The 23,942-nt window shown below is 49.7% G+C and overlaps 2 protein-coding genes across 7 annotated transcripts in view; both read left to right on the top strand.

Moving 5' to 3' along the window:
• Positions 1–23,942, top strand: part of CORO1C (coronin 1C) — a 197,000-nt gene that overhangs the window by 106,832 nt on the left and 66,226 nt on the right. The gene's annotated exons all lie outside the window — the stretch shown is intronic.
• SSH1 (slingshot protein phosphatase 1) overlaps positions 1–23,942 on the top strand; it is a 40,092-nt gene that overhangs the window by 7,206 nt on the left and 8,944 nt on the right. For 3 of the 6 annotated variants that reach the window (XM_051633863.1, XM_051633867.1, XM_051633869.1), the window contains exons 3-11: positions 12,761–12,864; positions 14,667–14,731; positions 15,483–15,604; positions 17,751–17,819; positions 18,241–18,306; positions 19,700–19,894; positions 20,153–20,246; positions 21,825–21,953; positions 23,094–23,140. In XM_051633863.1, coding sequence (XP_051489823.1) covers positions 12,761–12,864; positions 14,667–14,731; positions 15,483–15,604; positions 17,751–17,819; positions 18,241–18,306; positions 19,700–19,894; positions 20,153–20,246; positions 21,825–21,953; positions 23,094–23,140 — 891 coding nt within the window. The other 3 variants (XM_051633866.1, XM_051633865.1, XM_051633864.1) reach the window with 3 other exon arrangements.

Raw genomic sequence — 23,942 nt, 5'->3', positions numbered from 1 at the left:
ATGATCCCTAATGATGCTGCTCACCTGCAGGGCCTTGAGACACCTCACCTAAATCTTAATAAAACTGCTGGTGTGGTTGAGTCCAGGGGAGTACGTGTTAGCTTAGAGTTAAGCACAGATTTAAGTTTTACAGGATCAGGGACCCCCAAGTTCCACGCGAGGCTCGTGTGGCAGCGCCTGGCCCTGCAGCCACGTCTGGCTCTTGGGGCTCACAGCAACTCCGAGAGGATGGGATCCAGGGCAGAGCTGAGCTCTTTTCAGGCAGGCTGCTCTGGGGCAGTGTGGGACGTGCAGTGTTTCCTACGCTGCTTTTTGGTGCCAGCCGGGTGAGCTCCAGCTCTGCCCGCCGGCCGGTTCTCCCGCACCGGGTCGGAGCAGACGTTTCTCACAGCCAGTCGTGTTGTGAGTGTTGGCTGTTCCTCAGATGTGCTTGGCAACTGCAGCGAGATAATCACTGGTTTTAATTACAAACACGAGTAAGTTTATTTAGCCAGTCATTCTGTAATCTTTGCTGTTATTGGCTTTCCAGCCTGATCTGAACATAGTCAGGAACAGGGCCTGGGGAGTGTTTGCAGGCACCTTCTGTGGGGAGGTGAAGGTTGAATTACTGCAGAAGGGCCTGGGAGTGGGTTGCCTTCAGCTTCTGATCAAGTCTGAAGATCATTATGGAAAGAACTGGTCTTTTTGGTATCACTAAGCCCAGCTTTAAGAGCTGGCAAGAGCAGCTGTGAAAGATAAAGGTTTTCAGGGTTGGGCTTGAATGCATTTATGAAGTGTTTTCCCTGTGCACGCTGCTCTGCTGCCTCTGTGCTGCATGGCACAGCTGAGCGTGGAGGTGAGAGAGCTGCCTGGAGCATCCAGGGTCCTGCTGAGCAGAGAAGTGCTAGAGGAAGAAGAGGTGACTGGGATCTTCCTCTCTTTGCTGCCATCCTCTTTACCTTGCTAAGTTACTTAAAGTTCCCGAGCCTCCATCTCCCACCTGCAGCCTGGCAGATCACTGTCAGCTCATCTTCTGAAACATTCACAGTCAAGTGTTAGGTCTGCCTGGTTTTATTCACCATTAAAACTTTTCAGTAGTTAGTTGGAGCCCTCCGGTTGATGAAAGCTTCTTTGCAGCTCAGTGATCAACAGGAGGAGAAATTGCTGCAGAAAAACTCCTTACAGAGCATCATCCAGCTGGCACATGTCAGAGGCCTCATGGTAAGGGGGCTGTTTGGTTAAAATCCCTGTAATCAGCCAGCTTCCTCACTGGTTCTGTGGCCAACCTCCCCAGTATGGAAACTGGAAGGGTGGATGCAGTTCCAGCCCAGTGTCCAGGCTCTTCTCCATGCAGCCATGACTGCTCTGCCCAGCTCTCCTGTGATGGTTGTACTTTTTACTTTATTGTGATAAAAGTGATTTATTAATACCTTGATCTGTAACGTTTTTAGGGATTTATGAGCACACTTTGTTAGAGGCAGCACTGAGTGAGCAGCTTGTGTTCCCCTTTGTGTGGTGCAGGGGGTGGGGTACCCCGGGGCAGCTGGCTGGAGTATTTATTTGTGGGGACAGCAGCTCAATGACAAGTCCTGCTCTCTGCAGAATTAATTGTCTCCCACTTATTTGGTGGGAGATCTTGGGGCAGAAGTTGCTGACTTTATGGGCTGTTCAAAACAGGACGCTGAATCACATCCTGGCCAGGCTGCAGCATCCTGCCTTAGCGTGCTCCCCACAATGGGGAGGCAAATTCACAGGCTCGTGACCCTCAGTCACTTTCTGGCCCGTGGGTGTGGCCCTGGAAGCTGGTGGAGATATAATTAGGTCTTTACATTCCGTGGTGGGTTGTGTGGGGACGTTCAAAGCTGGCGGGGCTGAGGAAGCGTGGACTTACTTGACACTTAATTGAAGATCTGGCCTTTCCAGGAAAATGTTGCTGACTTGAAGGTGAGCAAGAGAAGGAGCTTACTTGGATGTAGGTAGAGTAACAGCAACAGGCCTGCCAGCCTGACAACGTGATCAGACCCTTTTTGGAATTGGATGTAAATATCTTTTAAATTTTCCGTGAAACCTCAGCAGTTTGGCAAAAAACCCCACTGGCCTTGTTATCAAAGGTGCTGGCTTTGCACTGAAGGTGGTTGTTTTTTCTCTAAAAGGCCAGTGTGGTTGCTGTTTGTTTAGGTGTTAAAGAGCCGGGTCAGAAAAATATTTTGGTTCCAAATGCCTCTGGATTTTAAATACCTTAATCTTTGCTAATCACTTGCCAAGTTCTGTGAGTCAGGGATTTCTCATACAAATTAGAGCTGTGGTCTGCCTGACAAGTGCTCCTAAGATGTTTTTGGATGGTGTGAAGTGAACAGGATGCCTTCATGGGCATGGCCTTGCTTTTAATGAGGAGAGTGTGGAGGGTTTTTTTAATCCCCAAACATTTATGCATCCCCCTGCTGCATCCGAGTTCCTGATGCAGAATCACTTGACTGCTGCACAAAAAAATCAGAGAGCAAAATAAGCTGAAAATAAGCCCAGCTTCAAATGGATGGGGATGCAAACTGCACTCATTAGTTGTTGAGGTGTATCTCAGATCAGAAGGACTCTCCTCTGCAGAGCTTGCCTTCCCTCTCTGAAGGCTTTGGAGTTGCAGTCCAGGTGGAATTCAGTGGGGCTGAGCTTCTGCAGCCCAGACAGATGCACATCAGGTGCCCAGAACATAAGGTGTGAATGTGCATTTCCATGTGGGTCACATTTGTTGTGCAGAGGGTCTGGCCAAACGGGCAGACCTGCCAGACCCAGCCCAGCTCACCCCTGGTTCTGGAAGAACTCCTTGCTGCAGGAATGGCTGGTGAAGGCAGCTGGGGGGAACCTGTGGCAGGGCAGTGCTGACTGCTGGGCACAATCATACAGTCATCACAGAATCATCATAGAATGGTTTGGGCTGGAAGGGGCCTTAAAGATCATCTAGATCCAACCCCTCTGCACGGGCAGGGACACCTCCCACTAGACAAGATTGCTCAGAGCCCCATCCAACCTGCTTTTGAACACTTCCAGGGATGGGGCAGCCACAGCTTCTCTGGGCAACCTGGGCCAGTGTCTCACCACCCTTACTAAGTAATTTCTTCCTAATGTCTCACCTAAATCTCCCCTCTTTCAGCTTAAAACCCTCATCCCTTGTCCTACCACTACACACCCTCCCCAGCTTTCCTGTAGCCCCTTCAGGTACTGGAAGGCACCCTTGGAGTCTTCTCTTCTCCAGGCTGAACAGCCTCAACTCTCTTAGCCTGTGAAAAAAGCCCTGGGGCTTAGCATCAGGAGCCAAGGTGTCCAGAAAGGCAGGGAACAGGACTAAATGTCCCTTTCAGATTTTCCAGAAAGCTGCCAGGTTGCTTGTTTTCCCTGTCTGCCTTCCAAATGGTCACATCCAACACTCATGGCCCTGCAGAGCCTGCTGCATGTGGGCATCTCCCTCCCAGCCCGGGAAGGCTGCTTGGGCTGCAGATGCCTGCTTCTCTCTGCAGCACTGCTTGGAGAAGATGAGTTTGGAGTGGAGGGGAAAAAGAAGGTGATCCAGAGGCTTTTACCAACACTTTCCTGTCCTGGGGCAGCTTTGCCCCAGCTGGCTGGCTCCTGACTTCTGGGGTGCACCTCCTCCCTGTGGGGTGCAGGCTGCCTGCCCCTGGGGTCCAGCTGAACACTAGAGGAGGTGTCAGGGCTGAGCTAGAACTTTTCTCTCTCTGCTTTTACCCCACGTGATCCCTCTAGATTTATTTTCTTTTATTTTTACATGTTAGCAACGTGTCAAGTGCTGCCTGGGATCTGCTGCCTTTTTTGGAGTCCTTCTGAAACGCAGCAGCTAAGCTATTTTTTGAGTTGCTGGGCCACTGCTGCCTGGAGAGTTCTCAGTCGTGCTTCTTATGCTGCTGTCTGTGTCCTGGCTGACCTTCGTGCACATCACTTGGAAGCTGCTCTCTTCATCCTTGAAACTATTATTCACCTTCCTTTTCTTTTCCAGTGGCGCCATTGGAGAGTTTCCACTTGTTTCTCTGGCCTGTCACCGGGAGACGCTGCGGAGTGGGTGAACTGGGGTGACTTCATAAAATAGTTCAAAGGATTAAGACAATGAGTTGTTGGGAGGAATGCGGGAGGATCGGCCAAGGTGCCGACAGCTGGGCTGGGCAGCAGGACAGGAGCAGGATCAGCTCCTGCCTGGCACTGTAGAAGGGAGGCTCTGCCTTTGGTGTTCCCTTCATGGCAGGAGCCTGGAGGCCTCATCCCACCACTCCTTTAGCTTGGACCATGGCTCCAAGATGCCTCCCTGACACTCCTGGGCTTATGGTCTATCCTCCTCTCTAGCTGTAGTCACAGAACAACCATGGCAACAACAGGATCCCAAAAAGTGACTTGTAGGAGAACACAGGGTGTCTTTGGGGGCTTTTAGTGTGGAGGAAGAAGAGAGGCAGTGTTTTGGGAATTGCTGGTTTCCCTTGGAACAACAGCGTGCTGCAGGGGAGTAGGTTCACTAGGCTAGAAAATCATGTTGTTGCTCATGCTGGGACTTCTGTGTGTGCCTCTGAGCTTCCCTATGCTGGCTGCTGCCTTCCCTTGGACTCCCTGAGTCTGGGCAAGCAGGAGCTGCTCCGTGGAGCTGTGTGGAGAAGCCTTGCTCAGCCCTGGAGCAGGGTGGGCTGCCAGAGGGGGCTGGGGTCAGTCCCCAGGCACACGCAGGGGATACAGGTGTCAGGGTCACTGTAGGGTTGACGCTCCTCTCCTAAGACCAAGAGAGATGTTTCTTCATAGCAGCTGAACGGGCAGGCTGAGGTCCAGAGGGGATCTGGCCCTGTTCTCCCGGGACAGTGACCATCACACCAATGACATCATGTTTTGGTAGGAATCTCAGAAATGCTCCTTGGGATTCAGAGCATCAGCTCCAAGCACGTCGCCTCGCTGGGGCACCAGGGATCAGCCTCGTGCCTTTTTGAACTCTGCAATTAACAGGATGAGCAAAAAGGGTTTCTTTTTCCTTGTGAAACAATCTCTTGTTTTATTTGGCTTTTCACCATCCAAGTACTAGAGATTCCTAGAATTTTCTCTTTCCCAGCCATATGGGAGCTGTTCCGCTGACTTGTTGTGCACAAGCCTGCTGGAACGGGGATCCATCCTGCTCATTTGTTTGCTTCCCTCTTCCTGCCCTTTCCCTTGGATGGTTTCTCCTGCCTTGCCTGTGGGCACAGCCTGGGTCGTGCCACCCCAGCGTGGGGTGGTGGCTGCCCCAGCACTGTGCATCCCTCACTGCCCCGGTGCCCAGGAGCAGCTGGAGCCACATCAGACCAGGCTGTTCATGTTAGGAAATCAGCTTTTCTGGGCTTCATGATTGATTCAGGTTTTTTTCTTCCCCCTCTTTGTGCTCAAGGTTTGTATCTGGGGCTGTGAGTGGCCTGCCATGTCTCAAGCCCTCTCAGCATTCTTGCTCTGGGGATGAGGGCCTTCCAGCCCAACCAGACCTGCTCGGACTCCCCTTTTGGTGCCTTGCTGCTGAAACACCAGAGCGAAGCCTGCGGGTCTCCCTGCCTGCCTGACCATCCCCATCTCCCCTGAAACAGATGAAGTGTTTGTCCCTGTGGGCAGGCATGACAAGATCCCCCCTCAGCAGGATCTGCTGCCTGGAACCCTTGGAGGAAACTTGTTGCCTTTGCATGGTGGTGCCTCAGCTGCCTGTGAGGAAGGGGAGATGTTCTGTGTGTCTGGAGGAATGTCAGAACTTGCTGTGGTTCACAGCTCATGTTTTGGTTTTCTTCTTGGGTGACTTGTTTCCAGCTCAGGAAGTCTGAGAAGCAATGACTTTTTATAACCTATCGAAGTTGAGCTGCATATTTTTTTTTTGTAATAAATGAGTATTTCAGAAGACACCTTTCCAAAAATTGCCCTGGAGGTATCTGCCTCCACTTGAGGTGCATCCCGGAGGTTTTGGCAGAGCACCACAATCCGAGTGATCTGGCAGCTCTTGCTGACTTTAGCGGGTGTGCTGGGTTCCTGCAGTTGGGATCACAGGTCAGTTACCAGCGTGTCTCAAAGCCTCTGTGTCTGCAGTAGCACTTTGGCTTAAAACAGAGCTGCATGTGTTGAGGTCAGGTCTTTCCTGGCCCTGCTGGGTGAGGGACACTCTGTTCATCCCTCGGCTCAGCAGCCTGCTCCGGATTGCGGGGAGCAGGGGCAGTCGTGGCAATTCTATCAGCTGTGCTTGTAAAGGTGATTCCTTTGAGTTTCATTTCACTTTTCTGTGGCGCCAGACCCTGCGTGACCGGTGTGTGGCACAGAGCAAAGGCCGCTTGGAAACACACAAAGTACTTTCAGAACAAGCAGGAGCAATGACCTGCTGCTGCTGCTGAAGGCTCCCGGGGCTGTTGCTCAGGCTGGACAGTAGCATGTGAGCGAGTGGCTTTGAAGTTCATTTTTCCCTGGCGCTGTTTTGTGCGGCTCCCACCCTTTCCAAAGGCCCCTTTCCTGGTCAGGAAGTGTCCTCTGATGTGCCTCCTCCTGCCAGGCAAAGCAACGGGTCTGTGTGCCTGAACTGCTGGCCTGGCTGGGACCCAGGGGCCCTGCAGCTGCCGCCACCTCTTCCTGCTCTTTCTCTCCCCACATCTCCCTTTCTGCTTGACGTGCTGGGTTCCACTTGGTGTTTCGAGTGTGACTGTGATACGGTTCCCCACACCAGTGCCCTGCCTTGAAATCCACCCTCTGGCACACGGAGGGGCTGGCCAGGCTGTGGGAGCATCCCAAGGGGCTGCTTTGGTCCCCGAGCAGCGGGGAGGTGCCCTGGGGAGCCCCTCTCCAGGGATGTGGTTCTGTTCTTGCTTAGTTGCCCTGAGATGCTTCTCCCAGAGCAGAAAATAGGGGGAAAGAAAAGGGGAAAAAACCAACAATCAGTTCTCTTCCTCATTCTCAAAGGGGCTGTGGAAGAGGGCAGCGTGGTTACTTTTGTGGAGCTTGGGAGGCCTGTTTTTTCCTCACCTTGTCAGTCTGGAAACGTTTTTGAGCAGAAGATGCCATAAAACCCAAGAAACCAGGAGGCACTGCCATGTTCATGTGTGTTTAAAGTGTGACCAGTCTTGAGAGAAGTGACTATTGCTCTTTTCTGTGTGTCTAACACATGGACCTGGTTGCAGGAGGGCAGCTCCTCGGGGCATGGGGAGAGGTTTGCATGTGGTGGGTAGGAAGGGCAGAACAAGGTGCCTGGTCTGACCACGGCAGTGGTGGGTGCTCAGATGAGGGGAAGGTCATGCTCTGGTGCAGCAGTCTGGGCAGCCTGCTGTCAGATGAGCCCTGAGGCCATTGCTGTCCCTTGGGTGCTCTGACTCAGCCCTGATGGACAGATGACCTTCTCTGCCCCTGCACCATGCATGTGTTTTGTTCCATTCATGAGGAGGAAAATGAGAAACTTAATTTGACAGAGATTTAGTGCCTGGAGAGTATGATGGTGGCCCTGTGCCTGGGCGAGGTTTCATGGCAGAGCTTCTCTGGAACGTGGAGCTCTGTGCCTGAGCTGCACAAGCACATGGCAGGTCAACAGGGTGAGAGCTGCTCAAGATGAAAGGTTAAACAGAAACAGAGAAAGCTTCAGGTGAGGGCAGATACCTTGAAAGGACAGAATCATAGAATGGTTTGGGTTGAAAGGGACCTTTAAAGGTCAGCTAGTCCAACCTCCTTTCAGTGAGCAGGGACATCTTCAACCTGATCAGGTTGCTCAAAGTCCTGTCCAACCTGACCTTGAACGTTTCCAGGGATGGGCCACCTGCCACCTCTCTGGGCAGCCTGGGCCAGTGTTTCACATCTGGGACATGATCTTTTTGGGAGAGGAGGTTATAACTTCCATGTAATGGCCGTGCAGGGGTGAGCTCTGAAGGTTAGCTGAAGCAAGCTTTGAGACCCATCAGGAGCAGTGCCTTGTCCTGTCGTGGTGCTGGGCTGCTCCTGAGGACAGCCTGTGCCCTGGGTGTGAGGAGCTGCTCCCCTCTCTGCTGTCTGCCCTGGACCTGCCTCTGGCTGGAGGCTGTTGGAGGGGTGGGGTGAACCCGGCTCCTGGGGCATCCCATGCACCGAGCAGTCCTGAGGCACTCCTGGGAGCAGCAGGGATTCCCAGCCAGACAGACACAGACTCTGCTGTTTCTGTGTTCTGCCTCTTCTCGCTAGATACTATTTTTGAATCCTTAGACCAGCAAGAGACTGCTGAATCAGCCTCAGGCTGGGCTGTGTCTTCCCAGGGAAAATGGTTTTCTCTTTGCTAACTTCTTTGTGCGGATAGTTATTTTGAGATGAGTTATGTAGCTACAAGATGTATTAACTGAATGTTTTCTTGTATCCCGCAAGAGTTCCCATTAAAACGGGGATCTGGAACCCCCGAGGCTCAGGGGGTTCCTAGCTGGGACACAGCACAGCCTGAGCTGCAATGGCAAAGCAAGCCGAGCTGCTGCGGGAGAGTTGTTCTGCCACGGGCAGTTGTTTCCAGCTCGCTCTGTCTGTCCAGCAACACCAGCAGCTCTGCCTCTCCTTCCCAAACCCAGGAGTTTTAGCAGATTGTTCCTGGCCTTTGTGGGCCCGGGGGCGGCTCTTTGTAACGATGAAAGGCCCTGCCCGTTGTGTTCTTAAGCAGCTGGAAATGTCACTGATGGGTGTTGCAGCCACGCTCTTCTGGAGCTTTCCCAAAGGGGAAGAAATGTTTCCTTGGCAAGTTGAGCAGCACGGAGCCAGTGGATGGAGCAAGGGACAGTGAAGCAAGAGGCCCTGGAGCTTGCTCTCAACCACTAAGCACCTTCTCCTTGCCAGCCCCTTGGTGCCAGCCCTCTGGGTGCAGAAGGGCCCCTGCTTTGCAGAATCACAACCTTCCTTCTGGCACTTCTGGCATTTCCCAGGTGCTCATAACCCTGGGTTTTTACCTCCCCTGGGGGGTTAATGCATCTAGTTTGGTCAGCTGAGGTTATGGAAGGAAAGGAGGACTGGTCTGCAGCTGTGCTGGAGCACCAGGGTCCTGGGGCTGGGACCAAACTGGGTTTTGCATTTATTTGAGAGCCTGACATGACTCCCATGAAGCAGCTGTGCTGGTCAGGATTCCTGGAAGGGCATCCAGGGAATGGGTGGGTTCTGTTGGGCATGCCAGTGGGCCAGGTGACAATGGAACAGAAAGCTGCTTCTCCCCCTGCTCAGGCTCATGGTACTGGTGAAACACAAGCATGTCATTATGGTTTGTGCCTCGAGAAGGAATTAGGGGTCTATAAGAAGCAAGTTTTCAGTGAATTTGGTTGTAGCCAACCACAGAAATAAATACCAAACCACCTGAAAGAGTTTTTTGTTCTGTAGTAGCTCAGTGACTCGCAAGTCACTCTTGAAAAATCCAGCCCTGGTAGCTGTACAGTAAGTAAAGAAGCATTTTCATGTGACAGCTAATGCTTTTGTCATGCCTGTGTTACAGTGGTGGCTGGCAGCTTTTTAATTGTAAAGAAGCAAACAGGTATTAGTTGATATGATGCTTTTCATCTAGTCCTGTCCCAGGGAATCTGGACTTCCCATGGCGAGGGGCGAAGGTCCAGGGTGGCTGGTCGATGCTGCGTTCCTTTCGGAGCAGGCGGGAGGAAGCAAACAAACAAACAAGTCTGGAGGAGGGAAATGATTAGACGAGCCTCAGCTGGTTTTTCCCCCTCCTGAATGGCCCTCTTTCATCAGGATATGTTAGGACAAGTGTTTTTTCAAGCCAGGATATCAGTGGAAGACACAGTGTTCTGTAAAAGTCATCCAGTTCCTGGGTAGCATCAACAGACACGATTTCTCTGCTCCGCTCAGAATCTACGGTCAACTTTTTCCTCCTTTTTTTTTTATGGGTTTAGAAGCAAAAGGATGTGAGTTTTACAGCTAGTTATGAATCTTTTCGAATTTACTGACTTCTGTCTGACTCTTGGGCCAGCACAATGCTTCTGCTGTTCAAAGAAAACCCATCCAAACTAGTATGTATAAACCCCTCGTTTTTCTGCTGCTAACAAATGCTGCTTACTGGGGCATTCATCTCAGCTGCTGAGGGTCAAAAGTTGGGGACGTTCTGTAATGATGGGATCTTTCTGTTCTTTGGGAGACTTTTGGGAGAGGCAGGAGTGTTAGTTGTCTGCTAGAACTGCAGGATTTAAAAGGGCTTTTTAAAACTGGGTTGGAATATTGTGCCTGGGCTTTTTCTCACTTTTATTTTGTTAGCTGTCTTCTGGAGCAGTTGTGTGAAGTGGCTGAGAGCAAAAAGTGTTCCCAGAGCAGGGGTCAGGGGTGGTCTCAGGTGATGTTGCTGTTCAACATGGTGTGAAGCAGGAGCCTTTTGCAGAGAGGGCTGTGCTGGGCGTGTGGAAACGGGAGTTTCTGTGGGAATTGGGGAGCACGGGGAGCGGTGGGAAGGGAGGGAGGGGTGCTCAGGGTCACAGCGAGCTGTGCTGCGGGAGCTTCGTGCACAGTGCAGGGAACAAACATCTAAATGAAGACAAGAAACCTTGCTCTCCACAGGTTCCTTGGCTTCGCTTTCCAGTTTTGTGCAACCTGGTCTGGTGGTAGGGTTCCCTGCTCACGGTAGGGCTCCCTGCTCATGGCAAGGGGCAGTTGGAACTTGATCTTTAAGGTCCTTTCCAACCTTTATGATTCATTTCCACACAGATGAATACATGGGGAGAAAAGTTTTGTTGTGTGGGCTGTCCCTTCCCTGCAGCCCCTTTCTGCTCCTGCAGCACAGCTTGCTCATTTGCCTGCAACTGGGAATGTCCTGCTTTATTGGGAAAGATTTCCAGACTGCAGGAGAGGAGAACGTCCGGGGAACCCTCAGAGCAGGAGTTACCAATGCCTTTGGGAAGGAGCTCTGACTCTTCCAGGGTTTTTCCTGCTGTAGAAATCCCAGTCAGTACTTTATTAGGGATAAAAGAATATCCTGCAGGGATATTTTTTCCCTGTCCCCAAGAAATATTTCCCAAAATTCTTGGGAAAGGAATACTGTGTATCGTTTCCTTGGGCATTATCTAACCCTTCCCTTCTCTTGCTGAAACACCGGCGGAGTGTGTGTGAGGCTGGTATCCAGCTGAATATCCTACCCCATGTGTTGGTGCGACAGCTTTTGTGTAACTTCTGGCCTTTTTTAACACTTTCCTGTGAGATCTGGGGTGTGAAGGAAACCAGACTCTTCCTGGCTCCCTTCTGGAATGAACTAAATTCCTGCTGTTAGCGTGTGTGCCGGCAGAACGGAGCCGGCCTTTGGGACCCCAGGCAAGCTCCACGCGGCTCCTGGTCCCACACAACTTGCTGGAGAAGTGAGTGGGGAGAGCTGCAATACTGTGGGAGTGTAAATGGAGAAAAGCTTGGGCTTATTAGAGTGCTGTTGTTCTGCTGGCATTTTATTCATCTGATATGTTACTTGTGGAGGCTGGAACTTAGGCAAAAATTTTAGTTCGGTTTCTAAAAGCAGCTGAAAAATCAAATTTAAAACTCATGCAGATTTTTCTGGGACATTTGCACCGTGAAGACTCAGTTGAAAAATGAGGGAGCTTTGCCTGGGAAGCTTGGCTGTGTTCTCAGAGAAGGGAAAATCTGAACTTGAATTGAAAGCTGAAAAGACATGAAATTCGTGTCTGTCTTCCCAAAACCACTAAGGTAGAATGGAGCACTGAGGCTCACTTCTGCCCAAAGGCAAAGACCCCAGATAAAGTACAGAACAGATGACTTCTGGGAGGAGCAACTCCTGTGGGACCACTTTCTGTAGCATAAGTAACTCCCATGTAGCACAATCTCATAATGGAGCATTTATATATAGTAGATAGCAGACAGTAATTAACGATGATCTATGTTGGGAAGCGTAGGGCGGCACAAAATTGGGCTTTGAGGCAAGGGATGTCTCTGGTGCTGTTGTGAGTGGTGTGGGAAGTGCAGTGTAAGCAGTTACTGTGGCAACTAAAAGGCAGCAGCTTGGGAGATGTTGATTTTCAGCCTTGTTGGGAGATGGAAACTTCACCACTTAAGTCCAAGCCTGTTTCTGCAACGCTCGCCAGTGCGTCACGGTACATTGTAATTGGGCTTGTGCTGCTGCTTACTGTAACTACTGGTTTTGTTCAGACTTATCTTCAGTTCTCTTCTGAGGCCTGAGTGTCATCTGACTGTGGAAAAACCCCCTGTCTTTGTACACACTGTCACCTGCCTTCCTAGCAGCCGTATTTTCCAGGCCAGCAGTTTCTAGCCAGAGCAAACTCTGCTTTTGTGTCGGTTGTTTTCTCCCCTGAGGTTTCAGTGCAGTTTCCTTTCTCTTGTGATGTGCAGGTTTCATCTGCCCTCCCTTTCTCTTGACATCTACAGACGGTTCATGGTTGCCTGTTCTTGTTTTTGCATTCCAGAGTCTCAAGAATTGAAATTAGCAGGGACTGATTGACTTGGAACCTGATCTTTACAGGTCTAAGCCTGTAAAGAGTCATACCCTCTACTGGTTTTAAGTTACAGAATTTGATAATCAAATGTTAAAGTAATTTCAGCCCATGACAGCTCAGGCAAGTATCTCCTGCAATGACCAAGTAGTAAAATGTTGGTGGAAAATGACATGTGAATAATCCATGAATAATCCTGGAGTCACGCCGTGCAAGTGGCAGGATCACACTGTGGGAACAGCTTCTCAGGGCAAAATCCTGCTACTTTTTAGTGAGAGGAAGCCCTTCTTTCCCTGGGCCTACAGACCTGAGCATGCCTCTTGCTGATGTTCCCTTTCAGCTGACCTCCTCTGTCGTTTGTTTTCCAGCCTCAGCGAGAGCTTTTTCATGGTGAAAGGTGCAGCCCTTTTCTTGCAGCAAGGAAACAGCGCCCAGGGCCAGAGAAGTCTCCAGCATCCTCACAAACATGCAGGTAGTGGATTAAATCACCTCCTGAGATTGTTTTTCCCTCTTGCTTTGCTGCTCATCCTGCCTTGTGGGCAGGCCAGCAGCACGCGTGGGTGGGTGACCCCTCTAATTGTCATTAGTGTCTTGTACAACCTGCTGAGTAAAAGCAGGTTTCCAGCCCACTGGATTTGAATGGGAATGTGGGATTATTGAGTCTTTGTTGAAACCTTTGTCATTTTCTCAGAACTGTAGCTGGAGTAGGAACTGATTCTCTGCAGACATGATGGCATGCAGGGTGGCACTCCTTGGGCAGGGCAGCCTGCTGAGCCTGAGGGTCTCTGCTGAATGTGTCCCTGTGCCCCACAGCTGCAGATGGAGAAACGTCACTTGTGCTTCAGTGATTTGTCTTGGCTTCCCCCTGTGGGGAGGAAAATTGGATGGGTTGAGTCACAGGGCTCTTGGCACCTCCTCTGTAGTTACCAAGGCCCTGATTTCAGCACAGTGGGGACATTTCTCCCAGTGCTCTCCCAGCCTCCAGTAATCTGAAGCTTGGGACTTGTGGTGCCAGCTGACACCATTTGTTCTTTTGGAACTACCTGTTTCTTGTTCCATTTGATGTTGCTGGGAAGAGTGAGGAGCATTTTAATGTCCTTTGGGTCTCTGGATAAACATAGGTTTCTTAGCTCTTTATGTCCCCTTTCCTGGTTTCAGGAAAATCCCCTATTCAGTTACCTCATGACAATCTGGCCTGTGAGATCTAACCATGGTTTAAGAGCAGACTGTCCTTGTTCCCCCAGTCCCATCCAGTATCCCAGACTGGTGGGAAGAAATGGTAGGGAGGTGTTGGGCAAAGATACATAAGAACTGATAAGCAGGTAGGGGGTTCAGGAAGGTGGATTCTACTCACCCAGTGTTTCCACACCTTCTGTCTTGGACAGTTTTAGAATAATTGATCACTGGGAAAGGAGAAATAAGCTCATGGGGCATTTTGAGAGCAGGAGCATGTGGGAAAGGCACAGTGTGGTACTGTGTGGCTGCTGCTTAGTAAACACTCCAAGCACAAAGAGGGTATTTGAATGCCAAGCTTGGCTTTGGGTTTCTTTAATTGTCAGCAATTCCATATACCCGGCAAGCATCCTACGGAAGGAATTTTATCTTGTATGGAAAGTTATGAGCACATTACCCAGTTATTAGATGTGAACTTGTCTCGTTTTCTTGTAGACTCTGTGTTCCTTTCGCTTACTTTCCCCTGACAGAAATGTACCCACTGCTCTAGACCCTAAGGGACTTGTTGGATGAGCAGCACTTTGAGATAGGAGGGATCCATCACCCAAACTGAGCCTTTCCTGCAGCCCTTCCTTGGGAGTTTCTCATGTTCAGACACACCTCCTTAAGGCCAGGGGGCCTGGTCCCACAATCCTGTCTGTGTTTCACAAGTCAGAGTTATTTTTCTCCTTTGTTTCTTTTTTTTTTTTTTGATCAGTTTTTCTTCCTGCCTCCTCTTCCCCTGCCCTCAGTGCCCATGTCCTTCTGTCTTCTCTAAGAGGCTGTAACAGGAAGAATATCATCCTGTGTGCCAGTCACAGTTGGTTTCAGTACATTTGGTAGCTTCCAAATACCATCTGGTCAAGCTCTCACACAGATAATGCTGATCCAAGAAGCTCACTTCTGTCAGTACTCTGGGGCAATAAAGTTAATTTGCCTCCCATAAATGGTATTTTTTTTACTTAGAAACATCCAGTTTCATTAAAGGTCAGGACTCTGCTGACTTGTAGTGCAGCAAGTGAGAGACCTTTTCTGATTTTTTTTCCTCTGCTTTCCCTGCAGGTGATTTGCCCCAACACCTCCAGGTGATGATCAACCTCCTTCGCTGTGAGGACAGGATCAAACTGGTAAGAAAAGAGACATTTTCCTGCTCTCCTTCCTATTGGAGGCATTAAAAACAGACCTGTGGAGGTTCACAGAAAGCACTGGCACATCCTAGGTTTCAGAATCAGCTGAACTCTGTGCTCCCAGCCCTACTGCCTTTCCACTCCTTTTGCCCTGGTCCTTACATCTAGGTCATGAGTTGAGTGAAAAAACTGACCTGCCTGAAGTGTGTTTGTTTTGTTAAGTTAAATTTTCCAGTCAGCTGACAAACACTGATATAGGAGAAGAGGCAGGAGCTTGCTGATGCTAGTGGACACTCTTAAGTCAGTCTTGAAACTGCATCCAAGCGGGGCTGGGCTTTCTTTTAGAGGAACCTGCAGAGGCTACCGAAGTGGCTGCAGAACAGTTGGTGTCAGTGATCCCTCCAGCATGCCTGGCTGATTTCAGTGGAAGAATCCCTTGAACTTGCCTCCGTTTTCAGTTCAGTGCATGACCAATATTTTTACCAACTTTCTAGTCACACCTCTTTAGAACAAATCTTCAAGTAGCATTTTGCAGGATTTCTCCAAACTGGGGCAGGTAGTCTGGGCTCATCAGCTCCCCACCCCGCGCCAAGTCAAGCTGGCGCCCAGCCCTGCTGGACCGACTCTCCCTGTGTCTTTCATACTCAGTGAAGCTTTTGAGCACGATTGCACCTTGAAAAGATTATTAGGCAGCAGTGGAAGTAGTCGTTATCCGAAAGCTGGGGTGCAAAGCTTGGTGACCCTTTCCTAGGCTGTCCGTTTGGAAAGTGTGTGGACAGACCGAGTGCGGTACATGGTGGTGGTGTACAGCAGCGGCCGGCAGGACACGGAGGAGAACATTCTGCTGGGGGTGGATTTCTCCAGCAAGGAGAGGTATGTCTGAGGCAAGGCTGAGCTTGGAAACGGGGCAGGCTGGCTTCTCTGGGAAGCCTGTCGACACCAGACTGTCCCCAAGCAGTTACGTTACACATATCTGCAAATTCTAGCAAGGGAAGGGACGTGTGTTGGGTTTTGTGCCCGGTTGAGAGGGTGGGTTTTTTTGTTCCAGAAAGCTTTTGGTCTCCTTGGAGCCTCTGGGGAGTTGTGGGTGAAGTGATCACATGGGATCCATCTGTAGGGCTGTTCATCTACCTTGGCAGTGGTAGTTTGCTGTCTGCTCACTACAAAATGCTCTTACAGACACATTTGCAGAACTGGAACTTATTTAATCTGTGCACCAGACTTCAAGCCTGTGGATGGTATGATGCAATGGGGCTGGTTTTTTGGGGGGGTAGCTTAGTTGCCTAATAACATCAAAACAATATACTGCAAAAGTGCCTCCAAAACCAACAAACAAATGTGTCAGTAATGAGCTGTTTCTTTTGTCTAACTGATAAGAGCACATAGTGTTTGGAAAGGCAAACAAAATATTTTGTTATCACAAACCCTCTCACATTATTCCCGTTCTAGGTGAGTAAACCAAGGCAGAAAAGCTCTTGGCTCAGAGAGAGAAGGCTGGTTTGGCAGAGCTGGAGTTAGAAGTCAGAGCTTCCAGGCTGTTATTTCTGTTCTCCCCTGGTTTAGCAAGCTGCCCTGTCGTGCTGGTGCAGCCAGTGGGACTTTGGTTTTCTTTTTGGAAAACCTTAGTGGTTGTTTCCATTACTGTCAGTGGAACGGGGAAGCTTCTGCAGTGAGAGCTGCAGGGAAACTCCCAGCTGTGCCTTCCTCATAAGCTGATTGTCATTGGCTTTGATGCTGCCTCTTGTATCTGCTGTTAAATCACTTACTCTTGGTGTTAGGGAGGAAACTAATGCAGCATCTCCCCGTGGCACACTCGTGTGCAACAGCAGTGAATGTTTGTGTGCTGTGTCCTCTTCAAACCTGAAGCAATAATATGCTCCTGGTGACTGGTGGTGGGAGATGAGAGGGAAGGTGGAAAAGTTATGACAGATCCATCCTGACTGTAGAGTGAGCTGCTGTTTCAGCCACTGTCCCCTGAAGGCCAAAGGTTTTGTTGGTTAGGGTGAGTTTCATGCATAAAGAAGTCAGTTGGCATCCGTGGCTTCATGGGGTGACTCTGTGGCTCTGTGCTGGGGCTCAGCTGTCAGTGCTGAGCTGGAAGTGTTCTGGCTCTGACAGCTTGATCAGTCAGGCACTTTGCTGCATTTTATTCCTTTTACATCTGTTTAATAAAAACCATTTTTTCTCACCAGGCTCTAAAGTGCACATTGGCCACATGTGTGTTCAAACTGGCCTGTCAGATGCTTTCATCTGTTGCAGAAAGCAGCTGGAGGCTGAAAAAGGAAAGGGAAAGAACAAAAAACCTGAGTTCTTTGCTAACTGGCTATTGCTGAATGCATCCCAATGTCCTTTCAAACTTTAATATTGCAGTAGCTTAATTATTTACTGCTTGAAAGTCACTGTCCCCCATTATGGCACAGTTTTCTTGCCAGATTGCATCTCTGCAATGAAAGTGTTCTTCTGGGTTAGGTAAACTCATAAAATCTGTTTTTGTCTTCCCCACCAGCCAGAGTGATGAAGTGCAAATGGAACACACAGCCCTTTGGAGGGCCCCTGGGGTCCCCCTGGGGAAGGGCAGTGGCAGCTCTGCCACCTCCCAGGCCTTGCTCTCTGCTTCCCTCCAGGGAGCTGAACCTCTGCAGCCAGACCCCTGCCAGCTGCTTCTGGGTCCTGGTGGGGACCTGCCCTGCATGGAGCTCCTGGAGAGAGCAGGAGAGATGTGGGGCAAATCCTGCAGTGCTTCCTGGAGGGGAGGGAGGAGCTGGGAGTCTTGACTCCTGCTTCTCTGACCTTTCTCCAGCCCCATGGAGCAGGCAGCATGCTAATGCCAGGGTAGACCTTCTGACTTCAGCTCCTGGTCTCCTTGTGTGTCAGGCATTTGATGGCCTAAGATATTACTAGGAATTACTAGAGCAAGCCTTGAGGATTTTAAAAATTAAAGGGTATTAATAATTTAGGATATTGGCATGACTGCACTGTGGCCTATATTTAACATCCTGTGTAACAACCTCTCTTCCAGTAAAAGCTGCACTATAGGAATGGTTCTTCGCCTGTGGAGTGATACTAAAATCCATCTTGATGGTGATGGGTAAGAAACCACATTAAAAGGATAAATGTGAGTGTCCTTCCCTACTTGGGGGCTGTTCTAGGAGAGATTCTCCATCGCCTTGCAAATGAAGTTCCAATTTTGGATTCACAGCTGCAGTCTTCTTGCTCAGACAGGGAGTTTTGTCTTGCTGCCCTCAAACTGCTGAGTGGAACCTGGGATACCCAGTGACCATTCTCTGAAATTCCCCTCCAGGGGTGCAGCTCCCATTCCTTGCACCGGGAAGGGTGCCCACTCACCCTTCTTATTTGCAAGGATGTTGGACAATCAGTGATAGAAAATCTCATCCCTGTTTGTTTTGGTCTGTGAGTGCTCCTGGAGCTGCCTGGCAGTACCTGTTTGTAGCTCGTGATGCAGAGAAGAGCAGTTTCTGACTGTGGGTGTTTTTTTCCCTTTCTCTCAGTGGCTTCAGCGTGAGCACTGCAGGGAGGATGCACATCTTCAAGCCAGTGTCAGTGCAAGCCATGTGGTATGTGTGTTAATTAGCTCTCTTGAGAAAGAGGCTGTCATTTCTGTGAGCAAATTAAAAACAAATGAACAAACTGCATTTTAGCATTCTCCATAATTGGTGCTTAGTGAGCTGCAGCAGTGATGCTGTCCTGTGTCAGCAGGTAGTGGTGCTGTAAAGGGACTGGGAGAATACTGAGCCCAGAACAGGACCAGAGGGTGGTTTCTGGTCTGAAAACAGGACCTTCTGCCTCTGCTCAGAGCAGCAATGTCCTCTTCAGTATAAGGGAAAAGGGCACCAGTGAGCTGAATAACCATGAAAGACCAACTTGGATTCATCAGGCTGCACACCCAGTCTTTCTTCTCTCCACATATTTTTCCAACTGGCAGAGGGAGGAGCCTGGGGACCCACTGCCAATCCAGTGGCATTCCCAGTGGCATTCCCTGTGTTCTGCCTCGTTACTGGGGCCAACCTGGGGTTCCTGCTGCCGAAACTCCCCTGCTGCCCCGGGTGCCTGTTCACCTTTCAGCTCCTGTCACCCCTCCCATGTGCAGGGATTCCAAAACACTGAAGCAGAGGTGGCTGAATCAGCAGGAGCTGTGCCAGCAAATTCCTCCTTGGAAGAGTCTGCTACCCGGCCCTACAGAGAACAAATGCATCTCTTTTGGCCTGGGCAGCTTGTTGGCTCCTGTTGGAGCCTCGAGAGATCCCTGTCCTTGCAGCATCTGATGGGGAAAAGATATAGATGTGGAGAAGGATGTTGTGCTGGGGATGGTTTGGTACAGGAACAAATGGAACTCTTGTTCTTGTCATTTTTTAACTCGGCCCCTCCTGTTGGCAGCCTCAGATGTGGTTAATGCCTTCAGTGCAATGACATCTTCAGAGCAGAGTCTTGAAAAAAGAAAAAAAAAAAAAAAAAAAAGGAAAAATGTGGGGGGAAGGAAGGAAAAAGTAATGCTAGAATTTGCAAAAACAAATGACCCAATCTGGGCCTTGTCCCTGGAGCATGTCAGGGGCCAAGAATGCTGGTAAATAGGCTTTTGACTCCTTGCTGAAGGTGGTTTGAAAATTGTCCATGTTCTTTATTTTTCTTTGGTCTGGCTTTACGAGTTAGCTAATGATTAGATCCCAGAGCAACTTGTGCCTTGTGCTTGCATGTTAATCAGGAGAAGATTTCAGCCCCTGCTTTGGGCCAGCTCTTGAGAAGGCCTCCAAGGTGCATTTGTGCCCTCTCTGAACTCAGGTACAATAAACCTACAGCTCAGAAAACAACCTGCAACAAACAATGCTGAAAATCTTTTTCTTTTTTTTTTTTTTTTTTCTTTCTTCTTTTTTCCCCCTGAAAATCTCTCTGATCCTGCTCTGCCAGTCCCTGCTGCTCATGTCTGCACACATTTCTTCTCCAAACTTGCAGGTCTGCTTTACAGATCCTCCATAAAGCCTGCGAAGTTGCCAGAAGGTACAACTACTTCCCTGGTGGGATGGCCTTGGTCTGGGCCACCTACTATGAGAGCTGCATCAGCTCTGACCAGAGCTGCATCAACGAGTGGAATGCCATGCAGGACCTGGAGTCCACCCGCCCCGACTCTCCAGCCCTCTTTGTTGACAAGTCAGTCCTGAATTTTATTAAAAAAAGTTGTCTTGGCTCACGAGAGAAATCTCCCCTTCTCCCTTTTGTTCCTCCGGTGGCTCATTTCCTTTCTTTGCATAAATGTCTTCAGATGTTGTGTTGTTTTTTTTTTTTTCTTCCTTTATTCTCATAAAAATTGCTTTTAAGTTGAGTCTCTGCCACCACTCCTCTGCACAGTGTGAGCTGCTCTGTCTGTTCCCTGCCAGCCTGGGGACACCCCCTCCTCTCCCTTTCCAGGCCAACTGAGCGGGAACGGACAGAGCGGCTCATTAAAGCCAAGCTCCGGAGCATCATGATGAGCAAAGACCTGGAAAATGTGACTTCCAAGGAGGTAAATAGAAAATTTCCTGCAGTCATCTTCTTCCCGCTGGACTCCATTTCCAGAGAGTGCTGCACTCAGGAGGAGACACCCTGTGACTGGGTATCCTTGGCTTTGCAGCGTGTTTCCAACGGTTCCCGGGAGACTCTGCTCTCTGGCTTTGCTCTGCATCCCCAGCAGGAAAATCAGGGTAACACCAACACCCCAGTGTGTTTTTCAAACCCTAAGAACAAGTATGTGACTTTCAAATGCCAAGTACCTGGTTCTTGGCCAACAGAGTGGCAGCAGAGGAGGCACCTGCCTCACAAGTTGGTTGCAGCACGTGTAGGTTTGTCCAAGCAATGAATTTGCAGCCACTCATTCCTGGGTGCAGCCCTGGGAGGTGCACAAGCAAAGGAGCACTCTCAAAAGCTGCAGTTGGTGGCTTGAGGCCTCGCAGTGGGGTTAGAGGAGTGTCCTGATCTTCATTTGCTCATGGACAGAGCAGAGCAAAGTGTTGGCTTTCCTTTCTCCTTGTCAGCTCTATTGGGAGGTTTTGTTTTCTTTGTTCCTGAACAAATGTCAGAGGGACTTGCAGACAAAGTTTTGCTTGTGAGTTTATGGATGGAAAATCCCAAGTCAAGGCTAAAGCTCGTGTGGATCTGTCCTGCTGGCTGGTGTAAGTAGGTCCAGCCACAGTGCAGGGATACTCAGAGCAAATGGAAATCATTCTTTTTGGTTGGGTGCTTGTGTGGTTTTTGAGGGAGGCTGTTAATGTGCAGGGCTTTCCTTCCTACAGCTGAGAACTCTGGCTGTGTTGGAGCTCTGAGCCCTGGGTGCTCTCAGGATGCTTGTGTTTTGCTGCAGCCATTTTCTGTGGTGGCTTGAACCAAGCTGTGGTGCTTTGCCCTGCACCTCCTGCAGCTGAGGTGCAGTGGGAGGACTGTTTGTGCCAGAGCATTTTAAAGAGGGGAGAGTACTGGAAATGAAGCTGAAAGAGGGGAGATTTAGGTGAGACTTTAAGAAGAAATTCTTTGCTGTGAGGGTGGTGAGATCCTGGCCCAGGTTGCCCAGGGAAGCTGTGGCTGCCCCATCCCTGGCAGTGTTGAAGGGCAGGTTGGATGGGGCTTGGAGCAGCCTGGAATGGTGGGAGGTGTCCCTGCCCATGCAGGGGGGCTGGATCTAGATGATCTTTTCAGGTCCCTTCCAACCCAAATCATTCTATGATTCTTGTGAAATCTCTCTCTTCACCAGCACTGCTGCTGTTACTCCTTGTTCCTGTTGGATTTCACAGTTTTTAGTTATCTGCTCTCTAAGGTCTTGTGTTTGTTTTTTTCCTCTGGAATTATTTTTTAAGAAGCAGATACCCCAGATATATATATTTTTTTGTACTCAGATATTTATCTGAAGCTTCATTTACAGATCTTCAGTTTGGGGGCCTGGGATACTTGGAGAGATGCCACACAGTGAGATTCCTTGTCTCCAACAGATCAAATCCCTTGTGCTGTTTTTAATGAACTACAGCAAAAGTGTTTTGCAGAGGAGTGCCAACAAATGTTTCTGTTGAGCAGCCATGATTCTAGGTGGCATCCTTTGTTTTCTTCTCTGCAGATACGAAATGAGCTGGAGAAGCACATGAATTGCAACTTGAAGGAATTCAAGGAATTTATAGACAATGAAATGCTGCTTATCCTGGGTCAGATGGACAAACCATCTCTGATTTTTGATCATTTATATCTGGTAAGTTGCCGTGTGAGGAGCTCCACAGTAGCAGGAGGCTCAGTGGGAGTGACCTGACAGGTCACTGGGCTCAGGGGAAGCTGGATTTTGTGTCAAGGCTGGTTCCTGCAGCCTGAGCAGGAGCTACAGCCCTGCTCTCCCACCCTCTGTGCACACTTTCCTCCAGCACAGATGCTGCCTGGAGAAGCCCACAGTAGAGAAGCCTTTTCCTCTGGCTCTGCTCTTGTTTCTGGCCCTTGATATACTGGTTCTTCCCTGGCAGGTTGATCTGTTTCAGGACATACCATGGCATAGCTCAAGTTCTCTCTCTGCATGCTCATTTTCTATTTCTAGCAGTGATTTTCTTTTAAGGCAAACAAGGGCTGTGGCAGGAGCTGTCTGCTCTGTGGCTCTGCTGAGGGGCACTGTGTTGCTTTTCTGGGCTGAGCCCATGAAGCTCTGTAGGCCTGGCCAGAGCTGCCTCCAGAATTAGCCTGAAGGTGATGGATGATGGGCTGCTCAGCTTGAGCAGAAGCAGGGAACAGTCTGTGTTTCCTCCAGTCTTTTGCCACTAGATGGTACTCCAAGCAAAACCAGGCACTGCCATCTGGAACAAAGGCCTGCTGGAGATGAACACATTTGTGCCCGTTATTCTTTGGTCTGTTTTGTTTTGTTCTGGAGAGGGTCAGAGGAACTGCTCATGTTCAAGGGCAAAACCTGCTTTTTAAACCCTTTTTAGCTTCCTGTTCTGCAGGTGTGGGGGGATCAAAGGTGTAACCACCCCCATAGTGTTCAGGTTTTGCCTCACATCTCATAGGCCTGTGATCCCAGTCCTGCTGCATGTAGTCATTTTCTTTCCCTGCACTATTGATCTCGGTGGCTAAAAACCCAGAGTGGCCTGGGCAGTGATTTGGGAGGTGCTCAGTCACACGCTGGCCTAAAACTAACACCTTAGGTGAGGACATAATGCCCCTGTCCCCTCCTTCAGGAGGTCCCTGCCCATTCAGGAAGGACGTGTCTGTGCTGAGCTGCACTGGTGCCTTGTTGCTGTTTCAGAGGCTGTTACCAGCATCTCAGTGAGGCTAGGGGGGGACTGCAGGACCTTAGGAAAGAGGGAGGATCTCAGGCTCCTTCAAAACGTGTGTTCTGTGGCTGTTGCAGGGGTCTGAGTGGAATGCCTCCAACCTCGAGGAGCTGCAGGGCTCGGGGTGAGTATCTCGCCTTTCCAGCACTGAAATCTCCAGTTGTTTGCCTTGAATTTATATTCAGGTCTCTTGGGATGACACGTGATGTCTGTAGACTGCAGGGATGAGTTTGGGCCCATTCCCGGTGAAGTGGTTCACTTGCCACCAGGACCGTGGTTGAGCAATTTTTCCTTCTTTGTTTCTATCAATCAACATTGTAGAGTGGAAACAACAAAACTTCTCGTTTGTGAACTACACCGAGATCTCCAGACCCCCCTGGTGTGTAGCAGCTGAGTGTGAAGTGGCCATAGATTGTTGTTGTGTCAGGAGTGAATTCCTGCAGGCTGCAGAACAGCAAATACTACAGTGCTGAGTTTGGGGGGGGGGGAAACAACAAACAAAACAAAACAACCCACAAAACTCTTTCTAAATGGAGCAGATGAGCAATCTCCACCTCACCTGCCCAGACAGGCAGCTGCAGGGCTGTCTTTCACCACTCTCTCATCACACACCACTTCTTGGCTCCATTTATTTTCACGCTTTTTGGACGAGTGAGAGTTCTGCATATAAATATTTGCTACTTGCCCAAGGCACACACCAGCCCTGCTGCGAGGAGCTGAAAAATATTGCTCAACAGCATGACTACAAGTGTTTAATTTGGAGTCCTCAGAAACAGATGTCTGAACATCTTTGAACAAGTCAATCAGCCAGCACATCAGTGCTTTTGATCTACGGGGAAGGCATCTTGACATGCAGTGTCTGAAAGACAAAGCTGGACAGATTCTGAAAGAAATATCCTGTGTCCTTGATTCGTCTGAGTGATATG

Source organism: Apus apus, chromosome 16, assembly GCF_020740795.1.
Source record: "Apus apus isolate bApuApu2 chromosome 16, bApuApu2.pri.cur, whole genome shotgun sequence".
Taxonomy (NCBI): domain Eukaryota; kingdom Metazoa; phylum Chordata; class Aves; order Apodiformes; family Apodidae; genus Apus; species Apus apus.
The sequence above is the reverse complement of the archived record's forward strand: the minus strand, read 5'-3'. Positions and strand labels throughout refer to the sequence as shown.